General features: G+C 41.2%; 1 protein-coding gene across 1 annotated transcript in view; it reads left to right on the top strand.

Moving 5' to 3' along the window:
• LOC128652729 (protein sel-1 homolog 3) overlaps nt 1-23,686 on the top strand; it is a 611,474-nt gene that overhangs the window by 364,077 nt on the left and 223,711 nt on the right. The window contains exons 18-19 of the mRNA XM_053705661.1: nt 7,183-7,273; nt 7,810-7,897. Coding sequence (XP_053561636.1) covers nt 7,183-7,273; nt 7,810-7,897 — 179 coding nt within the window. The remainder of the gene's footprint in view (nt 1-7,182; nt 7,274-7,809; nt 7,898-23,686) is intronic.

Raw genomic sequence — 23,686 nt, 5'->3', positions numbered from 1 at the left:
GGCATCTCGTCAGAATGCCAAGCTCCCGAGGTACGGGTCGAGGTCGAGGGATCCTTAGGCTGTATTGATAGATGCTCTAGCGGTACCTTGGAATTTCAGTCTAGCATACCTATTTCCTCCGTTCGCTCTCCTTCCTCGGGTCATTGCTCGAATCAAAGAGGATGCAGACTTAGTGGAGATGTCATCTCTCCCACCTTAGTGATTTCCATTGAGTAAGGACTTTCTACTTCAAGGCCCTTCCTTCATCCAAATCTCATTTTTCTGAATCTGACTGCTTGGAGATTGAACGCTTAATTTTATCTAAGCAGGGATTTTCGGAGTCGGTCATTGAGACCATGATTCAGGCTCGTAAGCCTGTTACCAGGAAGATTTACTACAAGATATGGCATAAATATCTGTATTGATGTGAATCCAAAGGCTACTCTTGGAGTAGAGTTCGGATTCCTAGAATTCTAGCCTTTCTCCAAGAGGGTTTGGAGAAGGGTTTATCGGACAGTTCCTTGAAAGGTCAAATATCTGCCTTGTCTATTTTGTTACATAAACGTCTAGCGGATGTTCCAGACATGCAATCGTTCTGTCAGGCCTTGGTCAGAATCAGGCCTGTGTTTAAACCTTTTACTCCTCCCTGGAGTCTTAACCTTGTTCTTAGAGTTCTTCAGCAAGCTCTGTTTGAACCTATGCATTCCTTAAATATTAAAATGTTATCTTGGAAGGTTTTGTTTCTTGTTGCTATTTCGTCTGCCCGTAGAGTCTCAGAGCTCTCGGCGTTGCAGTTTGAATCTCCTTACCTTTTTTTTTCATTTGGATATGGTAGTTTTGCGTACCAAGTTAGGGTTTCTCCCTAAAGTGGTTTTGGATAGGAACATTAATCAGGAGATTGTTGTTCCTTCTTTATGTCCTAACCCATTTTCTCATAAAGAGCGTCTGCTGCACAACCTAGACGTGGTGCGTGCGTTAAAGTTCTATCTACAAGCGACTAAGGATTTTCGGCAGTCTTCTGCTCTGTTTGTGGTTTTTGCTGTGAAACGTAAGGGGCAGAAAGCTACGGCAGCTTTTCTTTGTAGCTGAGCTGAGGAGTATCATTCGCTTCGCCTATGAAACAGCTGGACAGCAGCCTCCTGAGAGAATCACGGCTCATTCTACGAGGGCTGTTTCCTCTTCCTGGACATTCAAAAATGAAGCTTCTGTGGAACAGATTTGCAAGGCTGCAACTTGGTCCTCTCTTCACACGTTTTCTAAATCTTTTGGGAGAAAGGTTCTTCAAGCAGTGGTGCCTTTGGTTTAGGTTCCCTGTCTTGTCCCTCCCGTATCATCTGTGTCCTCTAGCTTGGGTATTGATTCCCAATAGTAATTAGATGATCCGTTGACTCATCGTGTCATTAGAAAGAAAACAAAATTTATTCTTACCTGATAAATTTCTTTCTTTCTTGACATGATGAGTCCTGTTTTTAAGACAGGCTTTTGTCATGCTATAAACCTCAGACACCTCTGCACCTTGTTGCTTCCTTTCTCTCGTTTGCTGGCGTTGGAGGGAAGGGAGGTGATATTTAACAGCTTTGCTGTGGTGCTCTTTGCCGCCTCCTGCTGGGCAGGAGTGATATTCCTAATAGTAATTAGATGATCCGTGGACTCATTGTGTCAAGAAAGAAATACATTTATCAGGTAAGCATAAATTTTATTTTCATGTATGGTTATATATAGTCATGTAAGTATATGCCTACTCTTGTCATGTATGTTTATATATAGTCATGTAAGTATATGTATACTGTTGTCATGTATGTTATATATAGTCATGTAAGTATATGTATACTGTTGTCATGTATGGTTATATATAGTCATGTAAGTATATGCATACTGTAGTCACGTATGGTTATATATAGTCATGTAAATATATGCATACTGTAGTCGTGTATGGTTATATATAGTTATGTAAGTATATGCGTACTGTAGTCATGTATGGTTATATATAGTCATGTAAGTATATGCATACTGTAGTCATGTATGGTTATATATAGTCATGTAACTATATGCATACTGTTCTCATGTATGGTTATATATAGTCATGTAAGTATATGCATACTGTTCTCATGTATGGTTATATATAGTCATGTAAATATTAGGGTTGAGTAAGACTAGTCGAATAATCGATTAGTCGATCGGTCTCTCATTGATCGACTAGTACGCAATTAGTCGATTACTGATATATTACATTTTGCTATATTTTGATAGTCAAAAACAGTCCGTAGCCAGCCTACCAGCCCATAGCCTAAGCCTAAGCCTACTACCAATTGTCTCACTTGGCTGCAGTTATGATGACGTGTTATTTTGTACTAGTAGTAGACAAACTTAGCAAAAAATGGCATCTTCAACAAAAAGTCCTGCTTGGAAATATTTTGAAAAACTACATGAAAAGGCAGTTAAGTGCAACATTTGCGGCGTGCAATTGCAGTACAATAAATCCACGACCTCCATGTTAAGCCACCTAAGAAATAAACACCCGTCTGCATTGGTAGCGACAGAGAAAGAAAAAGGATAGCAACAAACATCCATTGCAGCTTTTACAGTAAGACAACGGCAATGTGACAATGTGCGTGCTGAAACAACATTGACTCTGATAGCTAATATGGTAGCAAAGGACATGCTTCCTATAAGTGTTGTTGAAGGAGAGAGTTTTTGGGAGTTAATGAAATATGTCGAGCCCGAATACACTGTCCCTGCACGAAAAACAATTACAACTCGGCTTGAAAAAATGCACATAGATTTGGCTAGTTCTGTCCGCAACACCTTGGCAAAAGTCGAGAAGGTTGCAATTACAACTGACACATGGACAGCACTAACTACCGAGTCCTACCTTACCATAACTTTTCATTTCATGAAAGACTGGGAAATGAAAAGCGTGGTTCTACAGAAGTGAGTTCCCTATTGTCTTCCTCACAACTCACTACCTGCCCACTTGACCCTATCCCTTCACATCTAATACCTTCTGTCTTCTACCCTCACTCCAGCTCTTACTCACATATTCAACCTATCCCTTACTACCGGTTCATTCCCATCTTCATTTAAACATGCAAAGGTCACCCCCATCCTCAAAAAACCCTCCCTCGACCCCAATTCTCCTGCAAACTACCGCCCCATATCACTGCTTCCGCTAGCATCAAAAGTCCTGGAGAAACTAGTCTTCGATCGCTTAACCCAATTCTTGTCCTCCAACTCACTGCTTGACCCCTTGCAATCTGGCTTCGGTTCCCAACACTCAACTGAGACTGCCCTCACCAAGGTTACTAATGATCTTCTTTCTGCTAAAAAAAACGGCCACTACTCATTACTTATCTTACTTGATCTGTCTGCTGCCTTTGACACCATTGACCATCCGCTTCTCCTACGTACTCTCAGCTCCCTTGGGCTCTCTGACACTGTCCTTTCCTGGATCCACTCTTAAATCTCTAATAGGTCCTTTTCTGTCTCCTTTGCTGGCGACTCCTCCTCACCATTGCCTCTGTCTGTCTATACCTCAAGGCTCTGTTTTGGGTCCTCTACTCTTCTCTATTTATACATCCTCGCTGGGTAAACTTATCAGTAACTATGGCTTCAACTACCACCTCTATGCTGATGATACTCAGATCTACCTATCCACCCCTTCACTCTCTCCTTCTGTCCTTTCTCACATCAGTGTCTGCTTATCTGGCATTTCTTCTTGGATGGCCTCTCACCACCTAAAAATCAACATGTTCAAGACTGAGCTCCTTCTAATCCCCCCCCCTCTAATTCTACTCCGGTTCCTAACTTTTCAATCACTGTTGGTGACACCACTATCTCCCCATCACCCCAAGTCCGCTGCCTAGGAGTTACACTTGACTCCAATCTGTCCTTCATACCCCACATCCAATTGCTCTCTTCCTCCTTTTGCAACCACCTATGCAATATCTCCAAAATTCATCCGTTTCTGAGTGCTGAAACTACTAAACAGCTAATCCACTCCCTGGTAATCTCCTGACTTGACTACTGTAATAACCTACTAAATGGCCTCCCTCTCTCCCTCCTCCCCTCTTCAATCCACCCTAAATGCCTCTGCTAGGCTAATCCACCTCTCCCGACGCTCTGTATCTGCTGCACCTCTCTGCGAGTCCCTTCACTGTCTACCCATCCACAACAGAATTAAATTCAAAATTCTCATCCTGACCTACAAAGCCCTTACCAACGCAGCCCCCCCCACCTTTCCTCACTCATCAACAAATATACTCCAGCCCGCCCCCTAAGATCCAACAATGACCTGCTCCTTGCCTCTTCTACCATCACCTCCTCCCATGCTAGGCTACAGGACTTCTCTCATGCGGCACCAACCATCTGGAATGCACTTCCTAGAGCTATCAGACTCTCCCCTAACCTTTCCTCCTTTAAATGCTCCCTAAAGACCTTTCTGTTCATGGAAGCCTATCACCAAATCAGTAAGAAATGAATTCCACTTGCCTAATTGCTGCCCTCTTCTAACTCCACACTAACATCATTCTCACCTTTGCAGACCCCACCTCCTGTTTCTCAACCTCCTAGCCATCTAGATTGTAAGTTCCCACGGAAACAGGGCCCTCAATTCCCCCTGTATTTGTTAGTTAAACTTTGTCTGGTGTCTTTTATATTGTATTGTACTGTACTTTTATCTTTGTACCCATGGACAGCGCCGCAGAATCTGTTGGCGCTTTATAAAAGAATAATAATAATAATAAGTATATGCATACAGTAGTAATTTATAATTATATATAGTCATGTAAGTATATGCATACTGTTCTCATGTATGGTTATATATAGTCATGTAAGTATATGCATACAGTAGTCATGTATAGTTATATAAGTATATGCATACTGATGTCATGTATAGTTATATATAGTCATGTAACTATATGCATACTGTTGTCATGTATAGTTATATATAGTCATGTAACTATATGCATACTGTAGTCATGTATGGTTATATATAGTCATGTAATTATATGCATACTGTTGTCATGTATGGTTATATATAGTCATGTAACTATATGTATACTGTAGTCATGTATGGTTATATATAGTCATGTAAGTATATGCATACTGATGTCATGTATAGTTATATATAGTCATGTAAGTATATGCATACTGTAGTCATGTATGGTTATATATAGTCATGTAACTATATGCATACTGTAGTCATGTATGGTTATATATAGTCATGTAAGTATATGCATACTGTTGTCACGTATGGTTATATATAGTCATGTAAGTATATGCATACTGTTGTCATGTATGGTTATATATAGTCATGTAACTATATGCATACTGTTGTCACGTATGGTTATATATAGTCATGTAAGTATATGCATACTGTTGTCATGTATGGTTATATATAGTCATGTAACTATATGCATACTGTAGTCATGTATAGTTATATATAGTCATGTAAGTATATGCATACTGTTGTCATGTATAGTTATATATAGTCATGTAACTATATGCATACTGTTGTCATGTATAGTTATATATAGTCATGTAACTATATGCATACTGTTGTCATGTATGGTTATATATAGTCATGTAAGTATATGCATACTGTTGTCATGTATGGTTATATATAGTCATGTAAGTATATGCATACTGTTGTCATGTATAGTTATATATAGTCATGTAAGTATATGCATACTGTAGTCATGTATGGTTATATATAGTCATGTAACTATATGTATACTGTAGTCATGTATAGTTATATATAGTCATGTAAGTACATGCATACTGTTGTCATGTATAGTTATATATAGTCATGTAACTATATGCATACTGTTGTCATATATAGTTGTATATAGTCATGTAACTATATGCATACTGTTGTCATGTATGGTTATATATAGTCATGTAACTATATGCATACTGTTGTCATGTATGGTTATATATAGTCATGTAACTATATGCATACTGTTGTCATGTATAGTTATATATAGTCATGTAACTATATGCATACTGTAGTCATGTATGGTTATATATATAGTCATGTAACTATATGCATACTGTAGTCATGTATGGTTATATATATAGTCATGTAACTATATGCATACTGTAGTCATGTATGGTTATATATAGTCATGTAAGTATATGCATACTGTAGTCATGTATGGTTATATATAGTCATGTAACTATATGCATACTGTTGTCATGTATGGTTATATATAGTCATGTAACTATATGCATACTGTAGTCATATAGGGTTATATATAGTCATGTAACTATATGCATACTGTTGTCATGTATAGTTATATATAGTCATGTAAGTATATGCATACTGTTGTCATGTATGGTTATATATAGTCATGTAACTATATGCATACTGTAGTCATATAGGGTTATATATAGTCATGTAACTATATGCATACTGTAGTCATGTATGGTTATATATAGTCATGTAAGTATATGCATACTGTTGTCATGTATGGTTATATATAGTCATGTAAGTATATGCATACTGTTGTCATGTATAGTTATATATAGTCATGTAACTATATGCATACTGTAGTCATGTATGGTTATATATAGTCATGTAACTATATGCATACTGTTGTCATGTATGGTTATATATAGTCATGTAAGTATATGCATACTGTAGTCATGTATGGTTATATATAGTCATGTAAGTATATGCATACTGTTGTCATGTATGGTTATATATATAGTCATGTAACTATAGGCATACTGTAGTCATGTATGGTTATATATTGTCATGTAACTATATGCATACTGTTGTCATGTATGGTTATATATAGTCATGTAAGTATATGCATACTGTAGTCATGTATGGTTATATATAGTCATGTAACTATATGTATACTGTAGTCATGTATGGTTATATATAGTCATGTAAGTATATGCATACTGTAGTAATGTATGGTTATATATAGTCATGTAACTATATGTATACTGTAGTCATGTATGGTTATATATAGTCATGTAACTATATGCATACTGTAGTCATGTATGGTTATATATAGTCATGTAAGTATATGCATACTGTTGTCATGTATGGTTATATATATAGTCATGTAACTATATGCATACTGTAGTCATATAAGGTTATGCTTACATATATATGCATATAGATCTCACATAATGATAATTTGCTACATTTTCATATCTTTGCTAACGACCCTAAACCTGTATTTCCACCAGGCCCCAGGCTCTTCTTCATTACATGCAGGTGGCAGAGGCTGGGTTTGAGATCGGCCAGTTTAACACGGCGTATATCTGCGAGCAAGACCCTGTAAGTATCTGGTCAATGTATCTTTACCCAGCTAGTGTACATAAAATGTAATCTTCTATGCGCTAAATCTCAGGGAGAGGATTAGTGAATACATGAAATAGTATAGGAGAGTCATAGTGTACTGAGAACAGGGATACGGTCTTATAAATTGTTTTACTATGGTCTGGGTTCTCAGTGGTCATCTGGCTAGAAATATCTGTTTTGTTTAGTAGGGGTTACATAGTGCACAGAATATAAAAATACTTTGTAAGACCCAGAATCCCTTACCTGAAACAAGACAGAACCCTCTTTTCCGTCTGGGTACTATTTTGTGTATTGTAGTGAGGAGGTTGCTGTTGTAATCGTCATTACCGGGATAGAAGAAGAAATATACAGGTTTAGTTAGCTAGGGGTATTTGTACATTTTTATACAGTAGTGTTTAAATGGGAGTAGCAGCTCACAGCAAGCTCAGCAGAAGTGATGTGAATGGCAGGGGTTAAACAAGTCAGGCTCATTGTCACTATAATATCATTAATGGCATGTCACCTGTCAACAGGACGGCCTTGTGAGTAAAAATCTACAAATAGACTGTGTATGGAAATACTACAACCTCTCAACCCACGGGGACCCTCCTCATGCATACGGTGAGTCATTTGCTTGGTATGTGCCAGTCGCTGAACTAACAGGTTACAGCATACTGCAGTATTACTGGTATTTCTAGCTGATGAGCTAGATTACAAGTGGAGCCCAAAATATTGGCTCTGTTGTGCATTAACATCACTTAAGTGCAATAATTAGTGCTTTTATTTTTGTGCACTCATATTACCAGTCAAAAGTTATAGTTTATTTTTCAATCGGTAGTCTACGGCATGCTAACATCTAACTTACACAGATATATATATATATATATATATATACACATACAAATATATTGTCATATACTGTATATCTTTAAATATTTTTTATCATTAATAAACCTTTGTGTCCATATTAATGGGAGGAGAGTCCACTGCTTCATTCATTACTTGTGGGAATTAAGAACATGGCCCCCAGGAGGAGGCAAAGACACCCCAGACAAAGGTTTAAATACCTCCCCTACTCCCCTCATCCCCCAGTTATTCTTTGCCTTTGGTCACAGGAGGTTGGCAGAGAAGTGTCGGAAGATTCGGAGTAGTCTCTTACTCTTCGCAATGGGACTGGCGTTTTAAGTAGTCCTGTCAGCCTCTCAGTGAGAGCATGGGTGAAAGTTAGAGTCCGGAGATGCAGGGAGTGTCATCTCTGGGAAACCATCCCGACTCAGATTAACAGCTCCATAAGCAATCAGCGTTGACGAGTTTCACTGCCTGCTTTCTGCTCTCAAGTCCATGTCAGGAGCGATGCTACTAACCTGTCACACTTGAAAGGCCGTGTTCCTGTTCCACGGCATAGATTCTGTCAAGATTGTTTCATTTTTTTTATACATGTATGATAACGCCAGAAGATAGGGTCACAGTATGACTCCCTTTATCTTTATAGAATCAATGGTTAATATCTCCTGAGGGGGATTATTGAACAGGCGGGAATAATCTTATATGTTTATTTGATTTTATGCTGCTTTATGTGTGAGATGTTATGGGCTCATAGGTTCTTATGGAATATATAGGTTATTCTCATAGCAGGGACGGTCCTGCATTGTGCACCATATGATTCTTTCCCTCTTTCCTGACCGGGTGTCTATCAGAGAGGAGTCCTAACTCTCTGTACTGTGTGGGTCATGGCACAGCCACTGGGATATAAAGGTGCAGGTTTTTTAAATAAAATAATGTTTTATTTCTATAGTTCTCCGGTTATTGCACTAGCGATGGAGGATTCTGTTACTTAGAGGGCACGCCCTCTATTCCTAAAGAGTAATTGTTTATAATGTAAGGAGGCCTTAGTACCGCCCCCTCAATTATGTTCCACATGCCTTGATAATGTGATTATATCAGACATGTTTGATACCACTTAACCGTCCACCTCTGAGTTGTCGTCCAGTGAGGTGCGTACCCTACATGCTTATCTCATATTACTGTGCAGCTCAGACGGCGGTGTCTGTGGCTTTTAATGCTTTACCTCGCCCTGCTAAGAGCAAGCGAAAGGTTACATATTGCACTCCTTCCCAGAGTACATCAGATAATTTATTGGATTTAACTGATAGGGTTATCAGAAGATTAAGATTCTTTCTGAGACTTCAGAGTGTGAACATTCTGGGTCGGAGTCTGCTGCCTCTAAACCTCCGGTTGCGGAGGAATCAGACTTTAGTTTTAGGAATTTGCGCTTTCTTCTAAAGGAAGTTTTTTGGGAATTCAGTGGTTCCAGAGGCCAAATTGCCTAAGGAACCTTTAATTCCTAAATTGGATAGAGTTTGAGGACAGTGTGGTACCTTATCCTTCCCTGCTCCTATTAGATGGCGAACATCATTAAGAATGAATAAGACTGGATTGTTCCCCTCTTCTCCCTTTAACAAATTGTTCCCGGTCTTGGACTCTCAATGAAGTTGTGAGGTTCTGTCCCTAAAAGGAATGCACTATCTTCACCCTTGCTAAACGTATTACTATCCCGTTTTAGGATAGCTCTTCGTTTTAAGAGCCCCTGGACAAAGAATGGAAACTCTGTTAAGAAAGTTGTTTTCAACATACGGGATATTTGTTTCAACCAGAGACGGCTGTTGCCGCGGTTGCTGGAAAAACTACCTTCTGGTGTGACTCCTTATAGGATTGATCGGGGAGGAGAGGTCCCCTCAACGTTACTCAGAAAGATTTACGGCCTTGAGGGTTGCTAATTCTTTTATCTGGTATGCTATTAGGCAGATTATTCGCCTAAATGCTAAGGCTTCATCCTTTTCTGTTCAGGCCCGTCGGGCTCTGGCTGAAGTCATGGTCTGCGGATATGACTTCTAAGTTTAGACTTCTTTCCCTCCCCTTTAAGGGAATGATTTCTTCTACTAGATACAACGAGTCCACAGATTCATCCTTACTTGTGAGATATTATCCTCCTGCTAACAGGAAGTGGCAAAGAGCACCACAGCAGAGCTGTATATATAGCTCCTCCCTTCTCTCCACCCCCAGTCATTCTCTTTGCCTATACTAGTAATAGGAAGAGGTAAAGTGAAAGAGGTGTTAAAATGATAGTTTTTATTTTCTTCAATCAAGAATTTTTTATTTTAAATGGTACCGGTGAGTACTATTTTTCCTCTGGCAGCATACAGAAGAAGATTTCTGCCTGTAGGTTGATGATCTTAGCAGATGTCACTAAGATCCATATGAGTTCCCACAGAATGGCTGAGGAGTACTAGAGAAGCTTCAGTGTGGGGAACGTTTTCATGCTACAAGCATTGAGGTATGTTCAGTCATTTACTTCTGAAGAGACTGTGATATTTCAGAACAGGCTGACATAGTTCCCAAGAGGGAAGGGGTAAGCAGTAAACCTATAGACATAAGAAGGGGTATTACTGGAGACCTGTGTATTTATTTGTTATGGGCTAAATGCAGCAAGCAAAAATTATGGCAGCATGGTTTAGACACTGGGGCAGCATAACGATTTTTATGGCCAAACGGTTAATATCACTGGTGTTTGTGCTAGGGGTTCATATGGCTATATCATACAATTAGGATGTTTATCCACATGGCTAGTTCTGTACCGCTTACTTGCGTTTTTTTAGGCGGAGTACATCGCATATGATGGGCAGGGCCTAATTTTCGCGCCTCAGATGCGCAGTTGTCTAAGTTGTTTTCATAACGTTTTTGGTGTGACATTTTTCAAGGGTTAAATTGTCCCAAACTTGTGGTGCAATATCAGACTACAATATAGGAAAGATATATGCTAAATTTGAACACTTAATAGCATTTGTAAGCAGATTTTGAAAAATTATGCGCTTTTTTACTTCTTAAAGGCGCAGTACTTGTGTTTTCAAAATTAGTTTTTTTCAATAAATAAAGTGTTTTCACGACTTTTGTGGTTATTACTATAGCCTGTTTAACATGTCTGACATTGAGGAAAGTCAATGCTCTATGTGTTTAGAAGCCATTGTGGAACCCCCACTTTCATTGTGTCCTTCTTGTACTGAAAGGGCCTTACACTGCAAAGAACATATTTTAGGTGATAAAAGTATGTCTAGGGATGATTCTCAGTCTGAAGAGAATCAGGTTATGCCATCCAATTCCCCCCAAGTGTCACAACCTTTAACGCCCACTCAAGCGACGCCAAGTACTTCTAGTGCGTCTAATTCTTTTACTCTGCAAGATATGGCTGCAGTTATGTCCACTACCCTTACAGAGGTATTATCTAAACTGCCAGTTTTACAGGGTAAACGCAGTAGGTCAGGTATTAAGGTAAATACTGAGCCCTCTGATGCCTTATTGGCCATTTCCGATGTACCCTCACAGTGCTCTGATTTGGGGGTCGGGGAATTGCTGTCTGAGGGAGAACTTTCAGATTCACGAAATGTGTTGCTTCAGACAGATTCGGACATGATGTCCTTTAAATTTAGGCTTGAACACCTCCGTCTGTTACTCCGGGAGGTTTTAGCAACTCTGGATGATTGTGACCCTATTGTGATACCACCAGAGAAAATATGTAAGATGGACAAATATCTAGAGGTACCTACTTACACTGATGTTTTTCCAGTCCCTAAAAGGATTTCGGACATTGTTACAAAGGAATGGGATAGACCAGGCATTCCGTTCTCTCCCCCCTCCTAATTTTAAGAACATGTTTCCCATATCTGACACCATTCGGGATTCTTGGCAAACGGTCCCTAAGGTGGAGGGAGCTATTTCTACCCTAGCTAAGTGTACAACTATACCTATTGAGGACAGTTGTGCTTTCAAAGATCCTATGGATAAAAAATTAGAGGGTCTTCTAAAGAAATTGTTTATTCATCAGGGTTTTCTTCTACAACCTATAGCTTGCATTGTTCCAGTTACTACTGCAGCAGCTTTTTGGTTTGAGGCTCTAGAGGAGTCTCTTAAGGTTGAGACCACATTAGATGATATTTTGGATAGAATTAAGGCTCTCAAGCTCGCTAATTCTTTTATTACAGATGCCACTTTTCAAATGGCTAAATTAGCAGAGAAAAATGCAGGCTTTGCCATCTTAGCGTTATGGCTCAAGTCTTGGTCTGCTGATGTGTTATCAAAATCTAAGCTGTTAGCTATTCCTTTTAAAGGTAAGACCCTATTTGGGCCTGAATTAAAGGAAATCATTTTTGACATTACTGGAGGTAAAGGTCATGCCCTGCCTCAGGATAAGGCTGTGAAGATGAGGGGTAAACAAAATAATTTTCGTTCCTTTCGATACTTTAAAGGACCCTCTGCTTCCTCTTCCGCCACAAAGCAGGAAGGGAATTTTGCTCAATCCAAGTCAGCCTGGAGACCTAACCAGGCCTGGAATAAAGGTAAACAAGCCAAGAAGCCCACTGTTGCTACCAAGACAGCATGAAGGGGCAGCCCCCGATCCGGGACCGGATTTAGTAGGGGGCAGACTTTCTCTCTTTGCTCAGGCTTGGGCAAGAGATGTTCAGGATCCCTGGGCATTGGAAATTGTGACCCAGGGGTATCAGCTGGAATTCAAGGAATTTCTCCCAAGAGGGAGATTTAATTTTTCACGTTTGTCTGTAGACCAGACAAAAAGAGGGGCGTTCTTACGCTGTGTAAAAGACCTCTCTACCATGGGAGTAATTTGCCCAGTCCCAAAACTAGAACAGGGACAAGGGTTTTACTCAAATCTGTTCGTGGTTCCCAAAAAAGAGGGATTTTTCAGACCAATTTTAGATCTCAAATGCCTAAACAAATTTCTCAGAGTCCCATAATTCAAGATGGAGACTATACGAACAATTTTGCCAATGATCCAGGAGGGTCAATATATGACTACCGTGGACTTGAAGGATGCATACCTTCATATTCCTATTCACAAGGATCATCATCAGTTCCTAAGGTTTGCCTTCCTGGACAAACATTTTCAGTTTGTGGCTCTTCCCTTTGGGTTGGCCACAGCACCCAGGATCTTCACGAAGGTTCTATGCTGGTTTCTTCTCACGCTGAGGTGATTTCTCTTATTTCCTCTAAGCGAAAAATATGTATTTTATCTTAAAGAAGATATTCATCCATCAAGGATTACAGTGGCTTCCTGTAGGCTAGTATTGCTCCAGTTGCGGGAGCAGCATCCTACTGGTACAATGCCGTGTCTGATCTGATATCGGAAGAATCTACAATAGAGGAGATCCAAGATAGGATCAAAGCTCTTATTCTGGCCCATTCCTTTATCTGCGATGCTATCAGGCAGATAATTTGACCGAGATCTGAGATGTCTAGCTTCACTGTTCTAGCTCGCTGAAATTTGTGGTTAAGAACTAGGACAAGTTTTTGTTTTTTCCTTGTAAGGGTGAAATTCTGTTTGGGCCTTGTCTGGCGGAAATCTTTTCAGAGATTTCGGGTGGAAAGGGATCTACCTTTCTACCTCAGGACAAGAGAAATAAACCTAAGGGTCGACAGACTTCTATTAATCATTCTTTTCACAACTTTAAGGACAGAAGTCCTCTTATTCTTCCGATACAGACCAATCCAGGTCCAATTGGATATCCAGCCAGCCTTGCAACAAGGGAAAGAAGAATCCTTCTAAATCTTTCTCTTTTTCGACAGGCTTGGATACACAACGTCCCAGTTTGTGGCGTTTGGTCATAGTATCTCTGGGTTACAAATAGGATTCAGATCTTGCCCTCCAAGGGACAGATTTCTCCTGTCAAGTCTATCCTCAAACCAGGTAAAGACTGTGACCTTCTTAAATTGCGTAGAGGATGTATCTTCCCTAGGAGTTTTGGTACCAGTCCCTCTAGGAACAAGGTCAAGCAGGCTTATGTAGCCTAGTGGTTTGATTTGCGGCTTTGCACCTTAAAGATTGTTGGTTCGACTCCAGATGCTAGTGCTGGATGTCACTTTAGTCCCATCTTAGATCTAAAGTGTCTCAAACTCCTCAGGGTTCCGTCCTCCAAGATGGAAACTATTCGTTCCATTCTTCCTTTGGTTCTGGAGGTCAGTTTGAGGGGTAGTTGGGGCTCAGTGGTTATGTCAACTGCCTCACAATCCAAAAGTTGTGAGTTTGAACCCGGCTACAGCTTCCAAATTCTTACATTGCATGTCCTTCTGGTCACATTAACGACCATAGTTTTGAAGGACGCATACTTACTTGTTCCCCTTCTCAAGGATTATCTCCAATTTCTACTTTCTGGACAATATTTTCCAGTTTATTGCCCTTCTGTTTGGTATTGCCACAGCTGCCATAATATTCACAAGTGTGATCAGATCCCAGGGAATTTCTGTGGCCCTATCTAGACAACATCTTGGCTCAGGAATCATCTTTTCATCTAACAAAATCTCATACAGAGATGTTGTTGTCTTTTCTTCATTCTCACAGGTGGAAGGTGAATCTGGAATTGAGTTCTCTTGTTCCAACTTCAAGAGTGTGTTTCCTAGGGACTTTCATAGCTTCCCTGTCCATGTAGATTTTCCTGACGTCAGAAAATCCAAACTTCTTGCTGCTTTCTCTTGTAAGATGTATCAAGTCCACGGATTCATCCATACTTGTGGGATATTCTCCTTCCCAACAGGAAGTGGCAAAGAGAGCACCCACAGCAGAGCTGTCTATATAGCTCCTCCCTTAGCTCCACCTCCCCAGTCATTCTCTTTGCCTGCTTAACTGCTAGGAAGGGTAAAGTGAGTGTGGTGACAAAAATGTTAGTTTTTATTTTCTCAAGCAAAAGTTTGTTATTTTAAATGGTACCGGTGTGTACTATTCACTCTCTGGCAGAAAAAGGATGAAGATTTCTGCAAGGAGGATGATGATCTTAGCATTTTGTAACTAAGATCCACTGCTGTTCTCACAGGGGCTGAAGAGTACAGGAAAACTTCAGTTGGGGGAACGGTTTGCATGCTAAGCTGCATTGAGGTATGTTCAGTCTATTTTTTTCTAGACAGACTGTGATTATTCTAGAAAAGGCTGGCAATATCCCCATGAGGGAAGGGTAAGCTGTATTCAGACACTTAGTAGGAATCCCAGCTTGCATAAAGGGCTCATTGGTTACTGGTGACACTGTTAGGAAAAAACGTTTTTTCATTGCAAACATAACGTTTTTTTAAGGGACTTTGAGGGGTCATTGTGGCTTATTTAAGGGTTTTTACCACATGGATAGTTTAGAAACACTCTGGTGTGTTTCTTTTAGGCCCCATAACATCGAGTGAGGTGGGAGGGGCCTATTTTCACGCCTCAGTTGCGCAGTTTCTTTTACGCAGAGACATCCAGCTGCTTCTCCAGAGGGTCCTACTGTGGTTGAGGGCTTAAAAGAAGTTTTTTACCCCACAAATCTTTCCTAAAAGGGCAGGTAGGCGCCACATCAGAGCTGTGGCAAGGTGCTGAACGTTTTTTTTTACCGTTTTTTGACGTTTTGTCAATCCGGTTTTTACATTAATCGTTTATTTGTCTAGCTGTGCAATCTTACTAAGGCTTTATGATGCTACTGTAAAAATTTCGTAAATTTTACTGCTTTTTTACACTGTTTTGCAGAGTTTGTGCATCTTTTTTTCTCTTAAAGGCACAGTACAGTTTTCTTCTAAGTATTATTTGCTTTGATTAAAGTGTTTTCCAAGCTTGCTTGTTTCATTACTAGCCTGTTTAACATGTCTGACATCAAGGAAAATCCTTGTTCAATGTGTTTAGAAGCCATTGTGGAACCCCCTCTTAGAATGTGTCCCACTTGCACTGATATGTCTATAAATTATAAAGAGCATATTTTAGCACTTAAAAATATAGCAATAGATGATTCTCAGACAGAAGGAAATGAGTGTTTGACATTTAGCTCTCCCCAAGTGTCACAACCAGTAACGCCCGCACAAGTGACGCCAAGTACCTCTAGTGCGTTGAATTCATTTACTTTACAAGACATGGCCACAGTTATGAATAAAACCCTCACAGAGGTTTTCTCTAAACTGCCTGGTTTACAAGGAAAGCGTGACAGCTCTGGGTTAAGAACAAATGCTTAGCCGTCTGACGCTTTAGTAGCCGTATCCGATATACCCTCACAATGTTCTAAAGTAGGGGTAAGGGATTTGTTATCTGAGGGAGAAATGTCTGATTCTGGAAAAACACTCCCTCAGACAGATTCTGATATGACGGCCTTTAAATTTAAACTTGAACACCTCCGCTTATTGCTCAGGGAGGTATTAGCAACTCTAGATGATTGTGACCCTATAGTGGTTCCAGAGAAATTGTGTAAAATGGACAAATACTTAGAGGTTCCTGTTTACACTGATGTTTTTCCAGTCCCTAAGAGGATTGTGAATATTGTTACTAAGGAGTGGGATATACCAGGTATTCCGTTCGCTCCCGCTCCTGTTTTTAAGAAAATGTTTCCCATATCTGACACCATGCGGGACTCGTGGCAGACGGTTCCTAAGGTGGAGGGAGCTGTTTCTACTCTTGCTAAGCGTACAACTATACCTATCGAAGACAGTTGTGCTTTCAAAGATCCTATGGATAAAAAATTAGAGGGTCTCCTGAAGAAAATTTTTGTTCATCAAGGTTTTCTTCTCCAACCTATTGCGTGCATTGTTCCTGTAACTACTGCAGCTGCTTTCTGGTTTGAGGCTCTAGAAGAGGCTCTTCAGATGGAGACTCCATTAGAGGATATTATGGATAGAATTAAGGCTCTTAAGTTGGCTAATTCTTTCATTACAGATGCCGCTTTCCAACTGGCTAAATTAGCGGCAAAGAATTCAGGTTTTGCCATTTTAGCACGCAGGGCGTTATGGCTTAAGTCCTGGTCTGCTGATGTATCATCAAAATCTAAACTTTTGAACATCCCTTTCAAAGGAAAGTCCCTATTCGGGCCTGAACTGAAAGAGATTATTTCAGAAATCACTGGAGGGAAAGGCCATGCCCTCCCTCAGGATAAAACAAATAAAATGAGGACCAAACAAAATAATTTTCCTTTCGGAACTTCAAGGGTGGTCCCGCTTCAGCTTCCCCTGCTGCAAAGCAAGAGGGGAATTTTGCCCAATCCAAGTCAGTCTGGAGACCTAACCAGGCTTGGGACAAGGGTAAACAGGCCAAGAAGCCTGCAGCTGCCTCTAAGACAGCATGAAGGGGTAGCCCCCGATCCAGGACCGGATCTAGTAGGGGGCAGACTCTCTCTCTTCGCTCAGGCTTGGGCAAGAGATGTCCACGATTCCTGGGCTTTAGAAATTGTGTCCCAGGGATATCTTCTGGACTTCAAAGACTCCCCCCCAAGTGGGAGATTTCACATTTCTCAATTGTCTGCAAACCAGACAAAGAGAGAGGCGTTCTTATGCTGTGTAGAAGACCTACATACCATGGGAGTGATCCGCCCAGTTCCAAAAGCGGAACAAGGGCTAGGGTTTTACTCAAATCTGTTTGTGGTTCCCAAAAAAGAGGGAACTTTCAGACCAATCTTGGATCTCAAAATTCGAAACAAGTTCCTCAGAGTACCATCATTCAAGATGGAGACTATTTGGACTATTCTACCTCTGATCCAGGAGGGTCAATATATGACTACCGTGGACTTAAAGGATGCGTATCTACACATCCCTATTCACAGAGATCATCATCAATTCCTCAGATTCGCCTTTCTGGACAGGCATTACCAGTTTGTGGCCCTTCCCTTCGGGTTGGCCACGGCTCCCAGAATTTTCACAAAGGTGCTAGGGTCCCTTTTGGCGGTTTTAAGACCGCGGGGCATAGCAGTGGCGCCTTATCTAGACGACATCTTAATTCAGGTGTCGACTTTCCAGCTAGCCAAGTCTCACACGGACATCGTGTTGGCTTTTCTGAGATCTCACGGGTGGAAGGTGAACATAAAAAAGAGTTCTCTCTTCCCTCTCACAAGAGTCTCCTTCCTTGGTAGAAATGAAAATATTTCTGACGGAGGTCAGAAAATCAAAACTCTTAACCACTTGCCGAGCTCTTCATTCCATTCCTCGGCCATCAGTGGCTCAGTGTATGGAGGTAATCGGATTAATGGTAGCGACAATGGACATAGTTCCTTTTGCCCGCCTACACCTCAGACCACTGCAACTATGCATGCTCAAACAGTGGAATGGGGATTATGCAGATTTATCTCCTCAACTGCATCTGGACCAGGAGACCAGAGACTCTCTTCTCTGGTGGTTGTCTCAGGACCACCTGTCTCAGGGAATGTGTTTCCGCAGGCCAGAGTGGTTCATAGTAATGACAGATGCCAGCCTGCTCTGGAACTCCCTGAAAGCACAGGTCTTATGGTCTCGGGAGGAAACTCTCCACCCGATAAACATTCTAGAACTGAGAGCGATATTCAATGCGCTTCAGGCGTGGCCTCAGCTAGCTGCGGCCAAATTCATCAGATTTCAGTCGGACAACATCACGACTGTAGCCTATATCAATCATCAAGGAGGAACACGGAGTTCTCTAGCGATGATGGAGGTAACCAAAATAATCCGATGGGTGGAGGATCACTCTTGCCATCTCTCAGCAATCCATATCCCAGGGGTAGAGAACTGGGAGGCGGATTTCCTAAGTCGTCAGACTTTTCATCCGGGGGAGTGGGAGCTCCATCCGGAGGTATTTACCCAGCTGACTCAGCTATGGGGCACACCAGAATTGGATCTGATGGCGTCCCGGCAGAACGCCAAACTTCCTCGTTACGGGTCCAGGTCCTGGGATCCCCAGGCGGTACTGTTAGATGCTCTAGCAGTGCCCTGGTCCTTCAATCTGGCCTATGTATTTCCACCGTTTCCTCTCCTCCCACGTCTGGTTGCCAGAATCAAGCAGGAGAGAGCTTCGGTGATTCTGATAGCACCTGCGTGGCCACGCAGGACTTGGTATGCAGACCTAGTGGACATGTCATCGGTTCCACCGTGGACTCTGCCAATGAGGCAGGACCTTCTAATCCAAGGTCCTTTCAAGCATCCAAATCTAATTTCTCTGTGTCTGACTGCTTGGAGATTGAACGCCTGATTTTATCAAAGCGTGGTTTCTCTGAGTCGGTCATTGATACCCTGATTCAAGCTAGAAAGCCTGTCACAGGAAAATCTATCATAAGATTTGGCGCAAATATTTTTATTGGTGTGAATCCAAGGGTTACTCATGGAGTAAGATTAGGATTCCTAGAATATTGTCTTTTCTCCAAGAAGGATTGGAGAAGGGTTTATCAGCTAGCTCCTTAAAAGGACAGATTTCTGCATTGTCTATTCTTTTACACAAGCGTCTGGCAGATGTCCCAGACGTTCAAGCGTTTAGTCAGGCTTTAATCAGAATCAAGCCTGTCTTCAAACCTGTTGCTCCGCCATGGAGCCTAAACTTAGTTCTTAAAGTTCTTCAAGGGGTTCAGTTTGAACCTATGCATTCCATAGATATTAAGCTTCTATCTTGGAAAGTTCTGTTTTTAGTAGCTATCTCTTCGGCTCGAAAAGTTTCTGAGTTATCTGCTTTACAGTGTGACTCACCTTATCTTGTTTTCCATGCAGATAAGGTGGTTTTACGTACCAAACCTGGATTCCTTCCTAAGGTTGTTTCTAATAGGAATATCTATCAGGAAATTGTTGTTCCTTCGCTGTGTCCTAATCCTTCTTCAAAGAAGGAACGTCTGTTGCACAATCTTGATGTGGTTCGTGCTTTAAAGTTCTACGTACAAGCAACCAAAGATTTCTGTCAAACATCTTCATTGTTTGTTGTCTATTCTGGTAAGCGGAGAGGTCAAAAGGCTACGGCTACCTCTCTTTCTTTTTGGCTGAAAAGCATCATCCGTTTGGCTTATGAGACTGCTGGCCAGCAGCCTCCTGAAAGAATTACTGCTCATTCTACTAGAGCATCGGCTTCCACATGGGCTTGTAAAAATGAGGCTTCTGTTGAACAGATTTGTAAGGCGGCGACTTGGTCTTCGCTTCATACTTTTTCCAAATGTTCCAAATTCAATACTTTTGCTTCTTCGGAGGCTATTTTTGGGAGAGAGGTTCTACAAGCAGTGGTGCCTTCCGTTTAAGGTACCTGTCTTGTCCCTCCCTTCATCCGTGTCCTAAAGCTTTGGTATTGGTATCCCACAAGTATGGATGAATCCGTGGACTCTATACATCTTACAAGAGAAAACAGAATTTATGCTTACCTGATAAATTTCTTTCTCTTGTGATGTATCGAGTCCATGGCCCGCCCTGTCTGTTTAAGACAGGTAGTATATTTTTATTGAAAAACTTCAGTAACCTCTGCACCCTATAGTTTCTCCTTTTTCTTCCTAGCCTTCGGTCGAATGACTGGGGGGGTGGAGCTAAGGGAGGAGCTATATAGACAGCTCTGCTGTGGGTGCTCTCTTTGCCACTTCCTGTTGGGAAGGAGATTATCCCACAAGTATGGATGAATCCGTGGACTCGATACATCACAAGAGAAAGGAATTTATCAGGTAAGCATAAATTCTGTTTTTCTTTTTCTCCAGTCTGCCTTTAATTCATCAGTGACTTAAGGTATGGAGGTAATGGTCTGATGGTGGCTTCCATGGACATCATTCCTTTTGCTCGGGTCTATCTTCGACCGTTGCAGTTTTGCATGCTCAGGCAATGGAACGGAGACCATTCGGATTTATCGCAGAGGATAAATCTGGACCCCTTAATAAAAGACTCTCTTTCGTGGTGGATTTCACAGGATCATCTTTCTAGGGACTCTTGCTTCCTGAGACCTTCCTGGGTGATTCTGGCTACGAACGCTAGCCTGTTAGGCTGGAGAGCTGTTTGGGGTTCTCTTAAAGCTCAGGAACTGTGGTCTTGGGAAGAATTTTCTCTTCCCATGAACATCTTGGAGTTGAGAACAATCTTCAATGCCTTGACAGCTTGGCCTCAATTATCTTTAGTCCGGTTTATCAGATTCCAGTCGGACATCATCACCTCAGTGGCTTACATTAACCACTAGAGGGGAACTCGGAGTTCCTTGGCCATGAAGGAGGTGAAACGCATTCTGCAGTGGGCGGAAGCTCACAATTGTCTTCTATCTGCCATCCACATTCCTGGAGTGGACTACTGGGATGCAGATTTTCTGAGCAGACAGACTTTTCAATCCGGGGAGTGGGCTCTCCATCCGGAAGTTTTCTCTTAGATAACTCTCAGGTGGGGGGTTCCAGAGTTGGATCTGATGTCGTCTCGTCAGAACGCCAAGCTTCCAAAGTACGGTTCAAGGTCAAGAGATCCTCAGGCCGCCTTGATAGACGCGCTGGTGGTTCCTTGGATCTTCTCTATGGTCTTGCTTTTTCCTCCATTTGCTCTCCTTCCACGAGTCATTATTCATATCACACAGGAGAGAGCATTGGTATTTCTATTAGCTCCTGCATGGCCTCGCAGGATCTGGTTTGCAGATCTGGTCAGGATGTCATCTCTTCCTCCTTGGAGGTTTCCTCTGAGGAAGGACCTTCTATTTCAGGGTCCATTCCTCCATTCAAATCTAGATTCTCTGAAATTTGACTGCTTGGAGATCAAACGCCTAGTTCTGTCTAGACGTTGTTTCTCTGAAGTGGTCTTTGATACTATGCTCAGGCTCGCTGACCGGTTTTCTAGCAAGTTTTTCCCATAAGGTATGGCGTAAATATCTTTTTGGTGCAGATTTAAAAGTTTCTTCTGGAGCCGGGTGAGGATTCTCCGTATTTTATTCTCTCTTCAGGATGGCCTGGAGAAAGGTTTGTCAGTCAGTATTTTGAAGGGTCAGTTTTCTGCACTGTCTTTTCTTTTGCCAGATGTTCAAGTTTTTGTTCAGGCCCTGGTCAGAATCAGGCCTGTGTTTTAACCTGTTGCTCCTCTTTGGAGCCTTAACCTAGCTCTTAAAATTTTGCAGCATGCTCCGTTTGAGCCAGTGCACGTTGTTAATATGAAGTTTTTATCTTGGAAGGTCTTGTTTCTACTTGCTTTTTCTTACGATCGCAGAGTTTCGATGTTTTCTGCTGTGCAGTGGGATTTCCCGTTCCTTCCTTTTCATGCGGGTAGGGCGGTCCTTTGTACAAAGCTGGGATTTCTCCATAAGGTAGTGTCGGATCGAAACATTAATCAGGAAATTGTTGTTCCTTCTTTTTGTCCTAATCCTTCTCATAAGGAATGTCTTTTGCATAACTTGAATGTTGTGCGTGCTCTAAAGTTTTACCTTCAAGCTATTAAAGTCAATTTTCTGCCCTGTTTTTTGTTTTTTCTGGAAAGCGTATAGGTCAGAAAGCCACTTCTACTTCTCTTTCCCTCTGGTTGAGAAGTATGATTCGTTTGACTTATGAGACTTCTGGACAGCAGCCTCAGGAGAGCTTTACGGCTCATTCCACTAGGGCTGTCTCCTCTTCTTGTTCTTTCCAAAATGAAGCTTCTGTGGAACAGATTTGCAAGGCAGCAACATGGTCCTCTTTGAATATTGTTTCCAAATTCTACAAATTTGATTATTTTGCCTCGACTGAGGCTTCTTTTGGGAGAAAGGTTCTTCAAGCGGTGTTGCCTTCTGTTTAGGTTCTCCTGCCTTTTTCTCCCTCCCTGTTCATTCCTTGTCATTTCTTTCTTTCCGGACATGGAGAGTCCACGACCCCGCCCTATTTTTAATTATAATTCGGCAAATTTTTTTGAGTAAACCTCAGGCACTTTTTTCACCCGTGTTACTTCTTTTTACATTTTCCTTCAGCTGAATCACTGGGAATTATGGGTCAGGGAAGCTACACTTGACAGCTTTGCTGGGGTGCCAGGAATTGAATATCCCACTAGTAATTGGAATGAAGTTGTAGACTCTCCATGTCCGGAAAGAAATACATTTATCAGGTAAGCATACATTTTGTTAACTATTCTTGTGTAGACTGTCACTTTAAGCACATTATGGTTGAGGATTAGGTTTTATGTGGAACTATATAATTGGGATTGTTTTTTATTTTTTCAATCTGAAATATGTAACCACAGTTCTTTTTTCAGGACGTTTCTTCTCTTATAAGCACTGTGTATGCCTAGTATTTGTCGCCATCCAGTGGCAGCTCAAAGCAAATGCATGCTCTTTTTATTTTATCCTCTGAGCTAGCTATTCACATTTTTATATTTATGTATACATGAGACTTTCATAGGTGATTGCTACATGGTTATGGTGACAATGTCAACAGATTAACTTTGTGGTAATTTCCCCTGGGGTTAATGACTTCATTTTATCATACTAAACATAATAAACATATGTACCTACAGTTTTCCTTTCAGGATGTCTCTCCTGATAAATATTGTGTTTTTCTTATATTTGCCGCCATCTGGCGGCAGCTCAATGCTAATACATGCTCCTTTTATCTTTTAAGGTGCATTCTTTTCTGGGGACCATATATTAAATAGATTTTTGGAACAGGGGGATGGTAGAAGAGCTAGATCTGTCCACTCCACGCATTGACCTGGTATTGC

This window comes from Bombina bombina, chromosome 3 (genome assembly GCF_027579735.1).
Source record: "Bombina bombina isolate aBomBom1 chromosome 3, aBomBom1.pri, whole genome shotgun sequence".
Taxonomy (NCBI): Eukaryota; Metazoa; Chordata; class Amphibia; order Anura; family Bombinatoridae; genus Bombina; species Bombina bombina.
This window is presented reverse-complemented; position numbering and strand designations above follow the sequence as displayed.